General features: G+C 28.5%; 1 protein-coding gene across 1 annotated transcript in view; it reads left to right on the top strand.

The window, feature by feature from the left end:
• The window catches only part of LOC129967048 (dnaJ homolog subfamily C member 9-like), a 30,757-nt gene extending 10,993 nt beyond the window's left edge, over nucleotides 1-19,764 (top strand). Inside the window, exons 3-5 of the mRNA XM_056081689.1 lie at nucleotides 5,898-6,026; nucleotides 18,594-18,805; nucleotides 19,400-19,764. Coding sequence (XP_055937664.1) covers nucleotides 5,898-6,026; nucleotides 18,594-18,805; nucleotides 19,400-19,561 — 503 coding nt within the window. The 3' untranslated portion in view covers nucleotides 19,562-19,764. The remainder of the gene's footprint in view (nucleotides 1-5,897; nucleotides 6,027-18,593; nucleotides 18,806-19,399) is intronic.
• The last annotated feature ends 889 nt before the right edge of the window (nucleotides 19,765-20,653 follow it).

Raw genomic sequence — 20,653 nt, forward strand, 5'->3', positions numbered from 1 at the left:
TCACACATTTGAAAAATCTGTTTTAAATGATCATGGTGTTCCTCTAATGAGTTAGAGAAAACTACTATGTCATCAAAATAGTGACATGCAAAATTGGAAAATTTATGTTTATTTAAAATTCTACGAATAGTTCTATTGAATATTGCAGGTGCATTTTTAAAGCCAAAAGGTAGGACTTGAAATTCATATAAACCTTCAGTAGTTACAAATGCCAATTTATGTTTATCTTGTTCATGCAAGGGTATGTGCCAATATCCAGATGTAAGATCCAAAGTTGAAAAAACTTTAGCAGTACTTAATTTATCTAACAAGGTATCTATTCTAGGGAGAGGCTCTGCCTCAGATTTACAAAGGGAATTAATTTTACGATAATCAATACAAAGTCTACTTTTTCTATTTTCATCTCTTTTATATGCTAATGTTACAGGGGAGGAATAATTACTAGTAGATTCTTTTATTAAACCTGCATCTAACAAATTTTTAATTTGCTTATTTATTTCAATTTCATCAGTAGCAGAGGTTCTATAAGCCCTTTGTGAAACTGGTAAATCAGATGTTAAATTTATTCTAGGAGGTTCCATTCTTATTTTACCAACATCATATTTATTTTTTGCAAACACATGAAAATATTCTGACACCAGAGATAATACAGGTTCAGATAGTTTATTTACAGTCAGAGGTGGGAAAATTTCCTCTGAGGTATTCACTACCCTGACCTTATTATCACTAGTGTTATCATTTTCAACAATATGTAAAGACATATAATTATCATTGGTATGCAAATTGGTAATAATTTTTCCATTTTGAAATATTTTATTTTTGTCACAATCTATAATTAATTTATATAAACTACAATCTGGTAGTCCTAAAATAATATATGGTAAAGGATTGTCCATAATATATAATTTGATTTTCTTATTTATTTGGCCAATTTTTAAATATATGTCACAAATTTGGGTTAATTGGAACGTTCCATGGGCTTGTTTGACTCGAATAGGATATACATTTTTTCTTGTCAAGTTAAGTTTTTGTACAATATCTGCAGATATAATTGAAAGAGTGGATCCTGTGTCAATAACAATATTTATATTACTATGATGGTTATAAACATTGTCCAAGTTAGCTAGACTTGGTAAAGTTGAGATGTGTCCGGACACTAATAATTGTAACTGTGCTGGGCTAGGGGCCTCATTAGAAGAATTTGGTCTCCTTTGAGGATTTTGAATACAACCAAGAGGGACCTCTGTGCACGGGGAAGTCACATTGGCTGTTATTGGAGTATTGGTCATAAAGTGAGGTTGATAAAAAGGACATGCTTGTGTCCAATGATAAACATTTGGAATACCTATTTCAGTGCAAATTCTACAGGGAGAAGGTGGTAATCTTTGTTGAAAATGCAAATTATGATTATAGTTATTGTAATTATTGGGATGTGGCCTTATTGAATTATGAAAATTTTGTCTAAAATTACTGGGAGCCCGAGGAGTAAAAGAATTTTGAAATTTATAATTAAAGTTATGCCGAGGTGTAAAAGGTTCTGGTTGTCTTATTCTGATTTTAGTTTCATTACACCTGCCTGGGTTTGGTTCTGAAGATTCTTCCATTTTTAATAATTTAGCTGTTATTGCAAGCCATTCTATAGGGGTATTAGGAGCTTTTATGCTAACTATTTGTTTTAGTTGAGTTGGCAGCCCATCAGTAAGACCTTCTAAAATCAATTGTGGATTAAGGCCTAACTGTCTGCCATAATTTAATTTTTGATGGAAATAATCAACTAAGTTACCATTTTTTGAATTAAATTTCAATTGTGAAAAATCAGAAAAATTAACAATATTGAGTTGGATAAATTGTTCAGTTAATATACAATATAAATCATCAAAATTATCAATATTTAAACAACTATTTATATAATGTGTTAAAGCTGACCCTTTTAGAAATTTAGCAATATTTTTAATTTTCCACAAATCATTTTTGTTATTTTCTTGACAAATTTTATTAAAATATCTCAACCATAAATCCACTTTCATCCCATTTTCAGGATCAAAAGGGATTATGGAGGGTTCTTGGGCTATTTGATCATTTTCTTTATCAATTTTATTTTCTTTACTTTGAGGGCTAGACACACTTATTCTTTCTGGGTCAGTCATTTTTCCAGCTCTTAACACATTAAAGTATTTTTCAAATAAAAAACATTATAAATTTATGCATAAATTTTTAAAAAATAGACTTGATAAAAGACTAAAATTCAATATTTTAAATAATATTATAAAAATATAACTTGCAATAATTCTAAAATTCAAAAATGAAAATCAAAAGAAAAGAAAAACACACAATATAAATCTTGATTTTTCACTGTTGAGTCGGGAAACACTAAACACTTTTTGAAGAATAATCATTTTTTTTTTTTTTTTAATTAATCACAAAATGCAATTTTGAGCACTGGAACTGGAGACTACGGCAGGTGACTATTATTTTGGTGATGACGTAAAACACAAGTGATATTTTGAAAATCTGGTTGATTCAATTTAGCACTGGAGACCACTGGCGCGTATTATATTGTGGTGATGATATAAAATGGAAATGACGTCGAGATCGGGATTATTCAGCACAGGTAAGGAGCAAGAAAATTTTTATGATGACAAGGAGCCCCAACTCTTTGATATAAGGAGCACACACATGACAACAGTGTCGGATGAAGTCACAGGTTGTGGAAGGCATAGGATTCAACGGGACCGGATCCCGGACTACGGTTTGCGTGAAACAATGTGGCCGAAGCAGACGGCGGTGAAAACATCGCAGCTGGGCGAACCTGGACCGAAGTCATCTTTGGAGCACGGCGAGCGCATTGCAACGTTGAAATCTGGCCAGCGGATTTAATTTTAATTCTTTTAGTTCATTTCATCATCTTTCACAGGAAACTATCCTTGTCGACTTTTTAATATATAATACTTTTCGAATCCTGTCGACTTTTTAATATGTAATATTATTTGTGGTGAAGCATGATGCAGTTTGAAGGCAATGAAGATACTTTTAATTTCGTGACGTCGTTTTATTTCTTTTTGAAGAAGCAGGCATATGTACAAGCGACGAGCACACAGAACGACACAGAAAGGAATGAGGGAAGAGCTCCCGGACATTTTATCCCTGGTCTTATATAACCTATGAATTTGATAGGGAAAACATTTCTTCACAGTGCTAATGTATTATGAGATTTCGATAGGGATTTTCATTACAGGCGCCGAGAAGGTAGGGGAAACAAAGGGAGATTTTAAAAAAGAATTTGCTTGATCAGCGGTATGTTATCTCTTCACGCGTAGTGTGGGAAAGTTAGATTTTAGCTGATTCAACAATTTAACAAAGCTTCTCTTGAATTAATTAAGTAGAGACAGTGGAATTGGATCACGAAATAAGAGAATATTTTAGAATGAAGTTACTATGGGCTAAATTAAGATGAAGTTACTATGAAAATTAACTAAATTGAAATTAGAGTTAAAATATCATTACATATATATATATATATATATTTTCTGAATACAAGAAATTACTGAATAATGGGAATTTTTTTTTTCCTGATAAATAAATACTTTGTAGGATTATAATTATTTAATTTTAGAAGCATGTTGACTAAGTCATTTCTCTTTATAATTAATAAGTAATGAACTCCATATTTTTTTATAAGAAAGGGCAATTTTTATTTAAATTTTTTGTTTGTTCATGTGCTCAATATTTCTCACAAAAGTCATTAACCAGTCATTATTGTAATTATTATAATATTATATATAATCATACATAGAATAAAAAAAATAATACAGCCATCAAAACATGATTAAATTTACAGATTTAGCATTAATTATTTAATGCAAAATATCTTGCATTTATTTGATACAATACAAAAATGAAGAATTTCAAATACGTTTAACTGAGAAACTGGGAAATACCAGGAATTTAAAAATTATATGTAAAACAATTGTAATGCAAGGAAATTTGAAAATTTCCATAAAAACAATGGAAGTACAGGAAATTTTAAGCCCCTTCCTCCCCATCTAAAAAATGTCTGAACATTGCAAGAATAAAAGGTCATAGCTCCAAAAATTGGGACAACACCATTTTAATTAGATTTTTCAAACTAAGCTTGTATAAGAAAGCATTTTAAATAACTTTGCTTCAATATTGGTGTAAAATATTCAGTAATTTCTGATAATATTTTATGTTTATATTTATGTAACATTGGACGCTTACTTACTTAATACCTAACTTAAATTACATAATTGAACTGATACTTGTATGATAAAAAATATTATATTTAGTTTTATTTTTATTTTTTCCCTAAAAGGGCTTATAAAGTACATGTTTTATAAAAATATTCTTTACCTTCATGCTTTAACAAAGCGTGCCTCAGACATAACCTCCAAAAGTTATGGAATTTTCATGGTTGCTACAGAAATTAAGTGAAAACTACTGAGTTATACATATATAGTGCAAAATTATGGGAAACTACCAAAAATGAGCTATATACCAAAAACTACAAAGAAACACCAAAAAATCTTCTCCCCGAAACTTTGCTCAGCAATGCTTGCCAGTGAAAGAATTTTTAGCATGGTTAGAAAAAAAAAATCTTATTCCAGCATGAATACAAAAACACTGGAGTCCCATGTCATTATAAAAATGTATGTGGGACTTTTTATGTTGTTAAACTAAACAATGATGACTTAAAAAAATGCAAAAGTGTTGGCTATCGAATGGGGAGGGGCCAATCTTGCAAGTAATTTGGAATCCCCACAAATGCCTTACAGGTAATTTGTTTAATTAACAAAATCACGTTATGTTAAAAATATTTCACTTATATATTTTGTCAATAATGAGGGTGCATTAAATAAATTTTAAATATATGAAAATAACTGTTCTAACTAATTAAAATTCTTTGGGAAACATCTATTCTGCAATAATTTGTTGAAACTACGTTAAACATAATATATGTGCAAGAAGTTCCAATGACGACTGGGCAACCAATGGTGGAGTGTATGCTTGGAGAAGTCCATTCCATGCTGTCCTGTTCTTGATTTTCTAATCTGTTGCGTTAACCCTTTGAAATGTAGTTCTTTTAATATCCTAAATGGCTGAAGTAAAAAAGATAGAGGATAAATATGCCCCCCCCCCATTCTTGCAATCAAGTTGTAGAGGTTCTTGTGTTGCCATGTTTTTAACTGCATCATAAATTTTAATCATTCTAAACTTTTTTTTTTCATTTAATTAATCTAGATAACTCACTGTAATCATTTAATAGAATATTAAAATTTAAGAGAATTTTTAATTTATTGAAAGTTAAACAGATTAATTTCCAAATCAATTGCTTATATTTATTAGTGTTTACATAGAATAACATTGAAAACTTATTAAGATATATGTGGACTCGTAGAAAAAAAAATTCATTTCCAAAGTAAATTACCAAAATTTATTAAAAATTTCAAAGTTTAAAATGCCAGAATAGCACAAGATGCAACAAAGGACAGAGAATATTTATTATTAGAAAGATATTTTTAAATACCTTTTTCCTGAAAGAAAGTGTATGCACAATACCACCAACTTACCTTTATTTTTGATGTGGTCTTGTCTTTAGGGAAAAGCATCTTGAAATGAATGGTAAAACTGCTGTAACCTGTTCACAATTTCCTATTTCTAACATAATTTAAATTTTGATCCATCATTTATAATCCCTCAAAGCATTTAAAATGTTTTGAATAACCAGTTTTATGGTTTAAGATTCAAACATGAAATAAAAAAACTGTGGCATGAATTAGACATGTACAAAAACTGGGAATTTCTTATTTTAATGTTAATATAATTTTTTTTGATTTTTAGAATCATGTGACAACTCAAAAATAATTTATTCTTTTCAGGTATTGTTGAAGATGAAAATAATGCATCCATGGATGATGCAAGCCCAGAATTTTGGGAAAATTACTGGAGAGCTTTATTTCCTAGAATAACTATTAGTGCTATAGAGAAGTTTTTGGCTAATTATAAAGGTAAAAAGTTTGTTACTTAATATTATTTTATTATAATTAATTCCTTGTTCAATTAATTTATGCAATTAATAAAGCTAAGTATCAGTTGAGATTTTGCAGGGTGAACTATTTGCCCAACAGCAGGGGTAATTGTGCCCTAGATTTATTCAGATTTATCAATTTTTACTTTTTAGAATCATGAATTTCTGGAGTTTTTACTAAGGTTCTGTAATAGTTGAGATTGAAAAAGTTTTTAAAATTTGACTGTTTAGATTTAAAATTTCATTATGATTGATGGCCAAATTAGAATTTTTTTTAAAAAACAATATTTTGTCAAATATGGCAATTTTGCACATTCACAACCTTGTAAAAAAAATAATAAATGCTTCTTTAACAAAATTTCAGATTTTCTTGCTATTTTGCAATAAAGCCTTTGTGTAATTCTATCTGGAGAAAATATATTATTGTAAATTTAATTGTGAAAATTTATGTCCTGAATTTTGAGAATCATTTTCCTAATAATTTAATTTTTATGAATTTATTCGAATACATACACTTATGATGGTTATACTTAATAAATTTACTAGGAATTTTTGTGATGTTTATTTATTAGGCCAGAAAATCAAATGTATTTCCAGAGTCATGTATAAAATTAACTGGCTACGTGCACAAAAAAATTTATCTCTGAAGAAATGTCTTCATCAAGTTTAGGAGTTTGAATCCTGCTTTGCACAGTGAAAGAAAAACTTCCATTTTTTTGATGAAATTAATAGATGTGTTAAATATAATTTTAATTGGTGAAAAGTTGTTAGACCAAAATTAAAAACTTTAAATAGTGGTTCAGTCATCTTAAGTAGGAATAACTGAAAATACTTGTGGTATTAAATTTTGAATTGAAATATTGAAATTAAAAAAAAAAGACATGAAAATAAATTATTTTATTCTGATTATTGGTTTTGTTTATTTATTTATGTATTTTTCATTTCATCATTTACTTTTTTTAGGTCTGAATATAGCAATTTTTTTAAAAAAATCCATTTAATGTTTTAGATGGTATGATAAATGAATACCATTGAGAAAAGATAATATGTGTTACAGTACAGACTGTAAAACGTTATTTATTTTCTTTAAACAAGAATGCATGTGAAGTTAGGAGGTGTCAGAAAATTCTTCAAGGCTCTGTTGATCAATATTTTATAGAAAACTTATTGAATCTTCCATCCATGATATCTTATCAAAAGTATTTAATTCCCACGAATCTTTCTCTCCCTAATTTTAGTTTCATTCCAAATCCTGTTAATATCAATACTTTCACAAGTACTTCAAATACTAACGGAGTCCTGGAAAGGTTAAATGAACAGCTGTTGTTTTAATCAAACTAAATTTTTACTTATTAGCTGAGGAAAATGTAAACCCATCAATTCCTAGAAATGATTACTTTGTAAAAAATAATCAGAATTCAGCAATTATTTAAAAAATGTTGTGAAATCAAAACGCAGAATAATATTATCTAATGATATAATAGATTATTATTTTCAAAATTATATTGTTTTGCTGAAAAATTGTTTGAAAGTATGAACATCATAAAATTATGTTTACTAGTTGAATGTTTGTTATTTCTTCAATTTTTTTTTCTCTCTAAAACTGATCTGTTTACTGTACCAATTGTGTTATATATATTAATGCACAGGATAATCAGAAAATGTCTGGTCAAAATTTAAAGGGGGTTAGAGGAGACAATTTATAAAGAATGTCCAGAAACACCATGTGAAAGACCTGGATGATAAAAAAAAAAATTGGAAAGGTAAAAGGAAAGAGGCTCAAACAAATGTAAAAAGCTCTTCATTAAATCAAAGTGTCGCAGTAAAGGTTCAATAGAGTAACCATCAACCTTGATACAAGCTTCACATCACCAATGCATAGAATAGTATACATTAGCATGAATACCAGCCATGCCTATCTCATTTCCAGCAGCAACAGCCAGTCTGGCAACAAGATCGACTTCAAAGTCCGCAGGGGCATCATAAATTATGTTTTTCAATTTGAAAGAATTCCAAGCAGGACAAGTTTGATGATCATAGTGGCCAGGAAACAGGCCCTCCTCCACCAGTCAACTGGTTTTTATAATTCCTGACATCATGGCTAAAATGTGATGGCAGCCCATCTTACTGTAACAAAATTTGTCACCAGATGTGTTGATCCATAAAGGCTAACAGCAGATTGTTATATCCACAAATGTAAGCAATGTGGCTACTAAACACTCCCTTTTATGATAAACTTTGTCTCATCTGTTAATAGCATGTATGAAGGGAAGTTGGGCCCTAGTGGCTGCTTGTATCATTGCGTAAAGTTTACACAGAGAAGAAAAATCTGTAATGCCTACACTTTTAATGAATAGTATGAGGCATGCTTGTAGAATGCAAAATCTCTCGTACATGTGACTGTTTCACACCCAATCTCTCATGTTTGTGGAAGGATTGCATTCAACCTTACTTAAGACATCTTTTTCCACAACAATGTTCTCCCCAAGCGAAGACAGTCCACATCATGTCTTGGCTTGAATTTGAAAAATTTTGTGCAAAAATTTGACAATTCAGTATTTCTCTTTTGGGAAATTGTTCCTTGTACAATATTTGTGCAGGTTTAATGAATATCTTCTAGTTCAGCATTTGTGAAATGCTGTATGAAATCACAGCTTCCCATGACCAATGGCAGATTCCCACATTCCTGACTTGTTTCGAATGCCCTACACTGTGGCTTCTATCACTTTTATGTGGCATTTCTGGGTACTCATTATACCGGGAATCTCTTTACATTCAGACATTTACCAATCACCCTGTATATACATTAACATTCTAAATTATTTGAAATAACGGCAGATTCTTACTTTGTTAGTTTTCAGGATTTTTTATATGTTGTTGCAATAACTCCTCCTAGAGCTACCAAACTTGGTAAACAATGTCCCTTGGAAGGTGGGAAATGTATGCTATGCCTCAGAGTATCATTAATTAAAAATTAAGCTAGATTTTGCAATAGCTTAAAAAATATTGCAGAAAATTAATTTTTACACCATTTTTAAAATTAAAAAAAATTATAATTTTAAAATTACTAAGTTTAACTGTCATTTAATCTTGAATTCTTACATCTTTAAAAAATATTTTTGTTTGATTTGCAGCTATAGATTTCATTGTTTAAAACTAATAAGATAAAATTCTAATTATCTGCACAGTCTATGTGAGAAATCAAAAAGTGAAATTATGTATAAGCCAAAAGCAACATGCATTTGGAAATAGTTTATCCAATAATTTAAAGTTATAATGTCACTCAAACATCATTGACTTGACTCCATATATACATTATATACAACCATAAATACATTATAAACAGAATAGATATAAAATTATTAAATTTCATGACTTTAATGTCTGTCTCTTCTCAAATTGTTACTTAAACATACTTTTCTATGAAAATTATTAGTATCAAGTATATTATTTGATATTAAGACCAACTAATATTACCAGCAAACCAGCTGGGTTTTATATAATGTGTATGTATTATATAAAACCCCAGTTTTTGCCAGATCTTTGAATGGCATATGCTCTTCAAAATGAAGGGAGGGGGCAATGTTACATTTTCAGGTCCAACAGTTAATTAAAAATTAATCAATTTGTTTAGTATCTTTTTATATAATCTTCCAAAAAATTTTCTTACAAAATTTAATTTTCCTATGCTGTCAATTATTTCATTTAAATATAGTTTTTTTTTTCTAATAAATTGCTTAACTAATCAATTTTGGCAATCACTCCCTTTGAACATTGACTTGTCAGCACTATTTGCCGATCTAGTTGTATACATTCTACCAAGCATACAATGTAAATTCAGATATGAATGCCTGGTAGTGAATTTCATTGTCTCTGTGCTCATTCGAAAATATTTATTATGTTTCTTGTCAATTAATCCTAAAGATTCTATGGGGGGGGGACATCTTTCAGTTTCAGGTTTTATGATCCATATTCAGATATGTTCTTTTTTAGGAACTTTGCTGTGTTCATTTTACTTGTACTGATGTACATTTTAATTATAATTCATTCACTGCTATAAAAATTTGAAATTTAATATAATTAAACCAAAATAGAAGAATAAGAATCTGTTTGTTTGTTGAGCTAAAATTTACTCATAAAAGTATTACAACAATGTGTGTACTGGATATGTTCCATAAGTATTGTATATAGGGACAGTAAAGCTCAGTCAACTACAGAAAAACATCAAACTGATAGAGCATACAAAATTGATATCCACCAAATTATACAATAGTAATGAGAATCAATATTTATACAAATGTAAACTAGTTAAAATCGTAATTTAATGTCCAAAGAAAGGAATTTTTAAATTTTGACAAAAGCCTGTGCACAAGTATGTAATTTCATTAAGATTAGATGAAAACCATGAGTTTCTACAAGGAATATACACAGAGACATTTGGCTTCATTTATACATCTAGATTTGCAATAAATTTTTATTATTCTAAGAATTTAAAACCAATTTTTGATGTCATCAATTAATTCAATTTTATGCTTCTACCAATGTTAAAAATAAATTTTTTAAAATTTATTTCTTTAAATTGTAACTCCGAGGTTGGATTTTCACTTCAGCTTTTATGCTATAACATCCACCTTTGACTACCAGCTGATTTAGCAGGAATATAGATTGAAAACTCCATGCTTTTTCATATGCATCAAGAGGCATTTATTTCGTTAAAGTATATGAGAAAGGTGTAGTGGAGGAGAGGTTCACTTTAGCAATAGGGTGAATTCAGATTATTCTCAGAATTAGAAGTCATGTAATAATTGCCTTTGTTTCTGTGTACCACCCTTTAGCGAAGTAGAATTGTCAAAAAGTACTGGTCTCAGGATCTTGAAATAAACAGTACTATGGTATCATTCTTATTCTTTCACAAAGTACTTCATCAAATGCTTTTCTATTTTCTAAAAATATAAAGCATTAAAGTTTTATAACTTAAGACGTGTAATATAACTGGAAGACGTGTAAACTCCCCCACTCTTGTTAATGAGACAATCCTAAATGCGCGCCAAACGGCGAATGTTTATTCTTAATCACTTACTTTGTTTTATCGTCTGCTGTCGTACTTTTCGTTCTTCTTTCTAGTTATTAATAAATAATATATATTTAATTTCAAAAACTTCTTTTTTCAAAGCAAACAACTGCAAAACGTCTTTAAAAGGGCGAACTATTCACTCGAAAGAGAGAAACATAATAAATAATGTTACTAAATTTTGTGAAGATGAGGCTAGAGCTGGAACACTTTTGTTTCCCTTTTCCCAAGCCCAAAAACGTGCTGCTTCAGCTACTGGTGTTTCATGTAGAACAATTAAGCGAATTAAAAAGGAAGATATTTCTACAAATGGACAGTTATCTACGCCGGGGAACATCGAAAGTGTCCCGAAGCTCGAAATGCAATATTGGCAATTTTGATCTGTGTGTTCTTCGGAATATTGTGAATGAGTATTATGCAAACAACAAAATTCCATCTTTATCTCGATTGCTTCCCGTGGTGAAGGAAAGAATAAATTTTCCTTGGAAAAGAGGAACTCTATGGAAATACCTCCACATTGCAGGTTTTCAGTACAAACGTTGCAGAAACCAGAGACAGATCTTAATTGAAAGATCAGCACATTGTAGCCTGGAGATTTCGTTTTCTTTGGGAAATGAAAAAAATCCGAAAAGCAAAAAGGAACATTGTTTATACAGATGAAACGTGGTTGGACAGCAATCTTTCATTCGAAAAATGTTGGAGAGATGAAAAAATTGCCGCTGCCATCAAAGATAGCTCAGGTCATCGTCTGATTGTGGTTCATGCTGGAGCAGAATCTGGTTTCGTTCCAAATGCCGGATTAATATTTAAAGCTGGATCTGCAACTGGAGATTATCACGGGCAGATGAACTATGATAATTTAAAAACTGGATAGTTGAGAAGCTGCTACCTAATATTCCAACGAATTCGGTAATAGTTATGGATAATGCAGCTTATCACACAAAAGTGATAGATCCCGCACCCACAAAAAGCTCAAAAAAGGATAAAATGTGTGCCTGGTTGGAAAAAAAAGCAAATCCCATATGATAAAAAATGCAAAAAGTTCAGTTACTTGAACTGATTGCGGCAAATGCAAGTGGCGAAAAAAAATATTTCATTGACAAAATTCTAAAAGAACAAGGGCATGATGTTTTGAGACTTCCCCCATACCACTGTGACTTAAACCCAATAGAATTAATTTGGGCGGATGTTAAACGTTACGTGCGAGAGAAATGCGACTGCCGACATGAGTTTTCAACGTCTTGAAAGTCTTGCTTCGGAAGCCATGACAAATATTGGAAATATGAGAAGGGAAAAACATTGTTAACATATCGAGCACATTGAAAAAAAGTATTGGGAAACTTACGGCATTGTCGAAGAAGTCGTGGAAAGTTTTTTTAACATCAATTCGGATTCTGATACCGAGAGCAATTTTAATGATGACACTGATGATAGTTTTGACGATGATCCTTAATTCTAATTCCTACAGATTTCATTTCCTTTGTTAAGAATGTCTTGATTATTTTTAATTAGAAACATTTGAATAAAATTTAATCAGTTCAAGCAGTATGAATAAATGCCTAGTTCATGTTTTATTTATTAGCAAGTTCTAGATATTACAAAGGTAATGCAATTTTTTTAAATACTATTTTTATTCATGAAATAATTTAAATCAGGATTCTTTATTATAACTAGATTCTGAAATATATCTCATTCCAAAAAATAATAACTGTAACTTATTTATTAAATTTAAGAAAAATATATTTTAAACAAAATTTATATTTTTTGCAACTTTTAATAAATTTTATAAATGGAAATGTCAACTTCAGAAACAAAATTTCAGTGTTAACAAAATACTAAGTATTGTATATCATTTTAAAACTTGAACCATCTATTTTTAATAGTGCACAGATTAAATATGAAATAATAAATTGTTTTATAAAATATAGTAGCATTGATAAATTGATGTCTATCTCTTTTTAGAAATTTTCCTTGATAATTTGGTATGCAGTAATGAAAAAATATTTTCCAATTTTAAAAGAAGTGGTTAGTGCTATTGCTATATACATTACACACAGCATATGCCAAGCTAATATAAAATAAATATCCTTATGGCTAGATTTTATTTATTTTGATCAGCTGAAAACATAAAGATTTTATTCAGCATTATTTTCAGCTAGAAAAAGACAATAAATTAAGGGTAAAATCTCTTAAAAGATGTGCATTTTGTGTGGTATGTTGAATGTCAGTCAATAACTCAGGGAATTCGTCAATTGTCTCACTGAAATGATAATATAAAAAAGGGTAAAAGCTAACGATCGCCAAATGGCAACCTTTCCTGACACGGATCCCTTTCTCCTTCCGAAATCATCGAAATAGTATCGTCTGATCCCACGTGACGAGGGCGGAGCCAAGTGCCAACTTCTGGTGAACGAACAGTATCGAAGATTCAATGGCTTGAGACATAACCAATATTACTGGGCCAAAGAAAGTTCATACCAAGTCATTCAGATGTGATTTAACTCTTTGAACCTAGTTAGAATGAAAATTTCAGTGGTTTAGAAACTTGGTTAATCATATATTGATGAAAACAGAATAAAATTAAGCCTTCCTGTAAAAAAAAAAAAAAAAAAATCCTGTGGAAAACACTTATTGCCTAACCAGTTTTTATGAATGGAAGGATATCCAATTGTAGTAATTTACATTTAGAAAAAAAGGTATTTGAAAAGCTAATATTGCATTATAAATTCCTTGATTTTATAAGATATTAATTTTTTTAATAAGGAAAAAAATAGTTTAAAAATTACTTTAGAGTAAAATTTTTTAAATCCCCCCCCCCCACAATTAAGTGTACAAGATGCACATGAAGGAGAAATGAAATATTTATTCTTTACTGATTCAGAAAGCAAACAAATATTATAATTAAGTCTTTTGAATTAAAAAAAATTTATTATCAAGAAAATATTGATAATATAGAAAACAAAGAAAAAAATTTCTTTATTCTGAGTAAAAGAGGATGTTGCAAATGTAAATGTAGAAATCAATGGATTCGATTTGCTAGTTGATCAGTGCATATTCATGTGTTCAATGTCTGTGCACCATTTTTATGAAACTCTTGCATTTTCTTTTTTTTTTTTTCAAAGGAATTTCCTAAAGAAAAGCACACATATAATACATTAAAAGTATTTGAAATTTAATTAATTACAAAATAATTGTTAACATTTAAAAAAAGGAAAGAATTACAAGCTTAATTTCCAAAAATTAAAAGATTTTTTTAAACCCTTCATTTAACAGCCATGTTTCTGCAAATTTTATAGAAAAATTTATCTCCTGAGAATAAGTGTGGAGTGACAATAATATGGTATTGGTAGCTAACAAAACCGTCAATACCACCAATTGATAATAAAAAACTTATTAAAATTTATTATTTTTCTAATTTATAATTCAATATTTAAAAATAAATCTAATTGAAAATATTGTACAGCAGTCTATACTTATATAAAGCTCAGTGTGTGTGTGTGTGTGTGTTGGCGCTCTACAGGCCAGACCATTTGACCTACAATGAAATTTGGTACATATATACCTTGGAGGTCAGGCATATGCACCTGGGGTCCCTTTTTTCAATTTTTAATTATTAATTAAAAACTAACTTTCCCACCAAAAAAAATCTTCATTTTCCCCACCGCCAAATGAGTAAGGCTTCAGTTTTTTTCCACGCTAATGTGGCTAGGCTTAACATCTTTCAGCCGATTATTTCAAACAATTCTGCTTATTTTCTTAATGTTTTATGCATTTAAAATTAAACATTGTTAATTAATCGATCTTTCACATTCATTCTGAAGTACTTTTGAATTAAAATAACACAGAATAAAGGACATTAAAAATTTCTAATCTGCTTAGCGTTACCCTAACTGGTGTAGAAAAATTCATGCATTTGCGTTACCATAACTGGCGTTGAAAATTCACGCATGCACATTGTGTTTAGATTAGTTGTGTGCTTGTGTAATTAAATTGTATTTATGTTAGTTATATATTTTTGTATATGCTTATAGTTTTGAGTAGTTTTTTTAACCTGTTTTCGACCTATTATTTTAAACGATTATGTTTATTTTCTTAGTGTTTGATGCATTTAAAATGAAACATTGTTAATTAATCGATCTGCATATGATGAATCAGAAAATTTTGTTGACAAATTCTTGAGATATTACGTAAATTAAGAAAGATATTATTTTGTGTCCATAAAGTTTAAACGCTCAGTGACTCTGTTTTCAGTAATCATATTATAAAAAAAATGCTTTGTTTCAGTAAAAAATATTATTATATTAGTTGCAGATTAATCCTTTTCACTTTAATTTGAAGCATAAATTCTACAGGAGCTAACAGAAAATTTGAGAGATACATATTACGTTATGGCTGAAGACCTTTATAATATTATGAGTAAATTATATGACTATCAAAATTTGAAGTTTTAAAATATTTTGATGAAGAAGCTATTTAAGTAGGAATTGCATAAAATATTTAATTTTTAAAATTTTAATGAATATTAAGATTGGCAAACCGGCTGGTCGCCAAAGGTATTAGATAATATTAGTATTAAATAAAGTTAAGGATCACAATTTGTAAAATCTCCTTATGTATTAAATTCTCTGATAAGCTGTTATATTAAATATGACCATAATCTCATTGCAACTACACATTTTGGCATCATTTGTGAAAAAAAAAAAATCTGTTTCAAATAGTCTTTATTTTATTCATTCACAATGAAAAAAGAAAAGCTATATAATATATCAGTTATATTTGTAGAAATTTAACAGCATATCAGATTAATTTTTAGATAAAATAATATATGCTAAATAAAATATTTATATTGAATCAGTATGAATTTTAATTAACATATGTACTACATTTGAAAATTTTTAATTAAGGATACTTATTAAGCAGGATAAAATAATTGCAACCTTTTTAAAATTGAATACATAAAATTTTACTTTATATCGACATTTTATTCAGTAGCTGATTTTAATTATGAAAAGTTCATTTCTTTGAAAAATACAAATCATGAAAGTTGGCAGGGGAAGGGGATCTTCAGTTATTGACAAAAATAAATTATTTTATAGTTTTTAAATTTGCTGAAGTAATAAACAATGCAAGTGAAAAGGAAAAAAATCAATTCATAATTAAACCAACTATAAGAAAATGAAATAAAAGATTTTTAAAAGAATAAATAAGTTCTAAATTTAATCAATATTAATAAAATTGAATAATAAAGAAAAATGGCAGGGTGGCCAGCCTACCAGAAAACTGGCAGTCATCAGGAAAATTTATTATAAATTGGAAAAAAAATTTATAAATCAGTAATTTTTATTGAACATAATAATTAACATTGTTGACAACTAATGAAAATCAAATTTTTACTGTTACAGACTATGGAAGAGAAAGGTTAACCACCATATCTAATTTTTTGCATGTGTAATATTTTCACCAAAAGTTTTTGTTTCCTTTTTTCTGAGAACGACATGTTATTGGCATAATTGGAGAAAATGGTTTTGCATACTTGGAGAAAAGGTAGCCTAACTAAAGTCCAGCTAGGATTTTAAGCTTTAATTGGTTTCTTTCATTTAAAAAGATATATATGGAAATATTCCTCCCTCCCTTTTCTTCCTTTGAACGTCAAATCGATCATACTACATGTTACGAGAGCGAAATTATGAATTTTGAGTGTTAATAATCAAAATTGATTTTAAAATATGACCCATTATTATAATTTCAAACAATTTATTTTAATTAAATAAGTGTCTTACCCTAATTATTTTTTCTGTCTTCTTGGAGACCTTTTTATTGAATTATGAAGTATCATTGTTGCTATTTGTTTCCATAAAAAAACATTTTTGCTGTTGCTTATTTCTAAACATTATGAACACAGATTACTAAATTCTTCATATGAATGGATGTATATCAGGGTGGACATTATTGCTAATATTTTCTTTCAACATTTTTTTTTATTTTGTGTTTGTTTAAAATTTCCCATACATCCAACAAAATGCACTATAATTTTAAAAGGATATTAAACACGAGAAATTAATTTGTTTGATACATTAAAAGTACACATGCCTTTTGTTTTTTTTTAAGAGAAGGGCAGCATTTTTCTTATACATTAGTTTGCTGTATACACAAAAGTTTGCCACAAAAATTTACAAAATTTATTCATGCTATGTTTTTTGAAATTTATACCTCCAAAACATTTGTCTTTTTAGGCAATAAAGAAAAAAAATTGATTTGAACCAATTTTTCATTTTTTTTTTTTTTTTTTTTTTTTGTCATTTAAATTTTAATGGGTTAAGCATAGAGCCTTATATATATATATATATATATATATATATATATATATATATATATATATATATATATATATATATATATATATATATATATATATATATATTATGGAAGAATTTTTCTTATTTTGATGCAGAGATTTTGTTCAGGCTGCATTGGAATTTCTTCGATTGAGAGAAAGTGTTTCACTTCCCAATTTCTTTTTTTAAATTTAATTCCAAATTTAGTTAATTAAAAATTAAGCAAAATTTTAGCATTCTTTTATGTATGATTTCTGCAAATAATATTGCTCTAAACTAATTCTTACATCATTTAAAAATTTAAAGACTGACATTTTCTTGATTTACTTGCCATGCAATTAATTCCAGAATTTTGGAAATTTTTAAAGATATTTTTTTGCCAGATTTTCAACAATGAATTTTATTGTTGCTAAGAAATTCTAACTATTTTCTATATTTATTTGTTTGATTTATTCTATATTTATTATATGATTATCTGTCATTATTCATGGCCAAGGAGGTAGAATGTTGTTTATTATCTATACTATTGACTGGGGCAATCGGAAAGTCAATACAATAAACTGGATGCAGAAATAAATTACTCAAATACTTAAATTTCTAATGGGGCTATCATGTCTTGGAACAAGTTTCTTGGGCATGAAGCTTTTAAGATAACACAGCTTTAATATCCAAAAGTATTTTCATGCCTAAAAATATGTTATTGAAGATGTAAAAAACTTCAAGTAATCAAGAAATTTAATGAAAATTAAATGCAGTTAATATTTTTGATGAAATAAAAAATCGTCAATTAATTGAGAGGAATAAATTATTCATACGGATGAAAAATACAGAAATTTTGCAAAAAATGAACTAGTATTTCAATGATTTTTGTATTTTTCATATGTTTGAATAATTTATTATTTTCTGTAATGGACATCTTTTATTGCATGATTGCTTGTTTCAGTCTAATTTTAATATATTTCCAAAAATGATCTTTGTAAAGCTATTTATAGTTATCTTTATGCATTTGGTAATTTTTTATTTTTTGCTGTTAAAAAAACTGAAGCTTAAAACTTATTTTACTTTAAAAATGCACTTTAAAAATATAAACAATAACTTTAAAAAGATATTTTTACATTTCAAGTTTATATATATATTATAGGTTCTGATGAAGAAAAGGAAGATCTCAAAAATGCATACATGAAGGCTAAAGGTGACATGGATAAAATTAGTGAGATATTTATTGGATATACCATAGAAGAGGAAGACAGACTATGTATGATCTTAAAGGAAATGATTAAGCAAAAGGAAGTTCCATCATATCCAAAATTCAAGAATGAGTCACCTACCAAAAAGGCAGCTAGGAAGAAAAGAGTAAGTTCCAGATATTATAATGAACAAAACTCAATGTACCCATTTTCTAACCATAATATTGGCCAGATTTAAATGTATTAAAATAATTTGATTGGTTTATTAGTTTATTGCATCTATAAAAATTTTTATTTTCAAAATAAAAAAAACAACACATATAAATATTTTTTTTTTCTTCTTGATTATTGTGAATCTTGTTTTTAAACACAAATCTCAGACTGAGCTGCCTGAGAGAAAATCTGTTATTCTCTCAGGCAGTTTGTAAAATTACATAACCCACCCATTTAATGATAAAAATAAAATTTACATGCATTTTATAAAATTACACATAGTCCCCTCATAAAATTACACCCAACCCACTTAATGATTTGATTTAGATGATTTATTTGTTTAAAATATCATCAACAATCTGATTTGAGAACATGCTACAAATTTGCCCCCAAAACAATTAGCATTTCCATTACCCTAAGATTCTGCCTAGTGATAATTTTGGTAAGCATAAAATTTCACCTAATAAAATTGGAATTGTGATACTTATTTCATATTGAGAGACACTTGTGAAATATGTTGTTATATTTTTCTAATTTATTCTTTCAGCATACAAAAGAAACTGCTGAAGCAGGGGAAGTAATGAGGTCTCTTGCTACAAGTATTCAAGAAAGGAAGGTTGAAAGAGAACGTGGATTTAATGACATGATTGCTAGGTTGGAAGCTAAATATGCGAAAAAAGATACTGGAAGAAAGAAAATGAAAAATTAAACATTCCTTCTCTTTTCGTATTTATATAATTTTTCTTAGTGAAAGTAATGCTTGTATATATTTAATTTGTGTTTGCTACACTCATTTCAGATTATTTCCATGTCGTTCTTATGTATAATATTTTTTAGGATGGTTCTTGATATGTTTTTAGAAGTTTTCTCTGCAAAACAGTGAATAAATTCATCACTTTTATCAAATATCAACCTAGAAAATTCATTAATTTCATTTTTTCATAGGTCCTGTACTATTTTTTTTAGTAACTTATTTAATCTTTTTCAAAAACAGATTTGATTTACACAGTTGAATCATACTTTGCATTGTTAAATTCAAGTATATGTGATACTTAAATGCTTCCAAAAGTGTTTTGTTTTTTTGTTCAAAATCTTTATTTAATACGCATTAGATGGATTAAAAAGATCAATCCTGATTTTTTGAATGTATTCCAAAAGTTCTACAAAATCCATTTGTTGCGTGCTGCTTGTTTTGCAAGATAATAAACCAAAGTAATGTAGGAAAAGAGACACTTACTAGGCATGCCAAAAGAGGAAAACATATAAGATTGTGTGCCAGTTCAATAGAGTCATCATTGTTGTTGAACATAGTATCTAGAAAGAATATAGGCAAGTAAAATCTGAAAACTCCAAATTTAATGTTCGAAAATAGTCCAATTTCGAATTTTTTAGTTAAAGAACAATAATTTTAGACTGAGTTTTTATGCGAATTAAAACTTATTGTGTTACATTTGTCTTTTAATGCATTCCATGATATATCTCAAGTATTTTCACATATTTTAGTTGAAATTGAAATAGCTTAAAAAATGCATGTTAGGCTGTACAAAAATGTCATACCTAATTTGTTAAGGATTAACGCCTTGGAACTGATGGTTGAAAAATCTGCAAAAATTGATGACCAAATTCATGAATTGGCAAAAAGGAATTTAAAAAAGTAATCTTGTTTTCTAATCTCCCCCCCCCCTTCCCAGTTAAGTAATTATTGGATGACTTGCATCATGACAACAAAAATGTTTTGTTTTATTTCACCTGAATCTTTCATTTTGTATGACTTATAGTTCACAAGCATGAGAGGTAATTT

The sequence above is a fragment of the Argiope bruennichi genome, chromosome 4 (genome assembly GCF_947563725.1).
Source record: "Argiope bruennichi chromosome 4, qqArgBrue1.1, whole genome shotgun sequence".
Classification (NCBI taxonomy): Eukaryota; Metazoa; Arthropoda; class Arachnida; order Araneae; family Araneidae; genus Argiope; species Argiope bruennichi.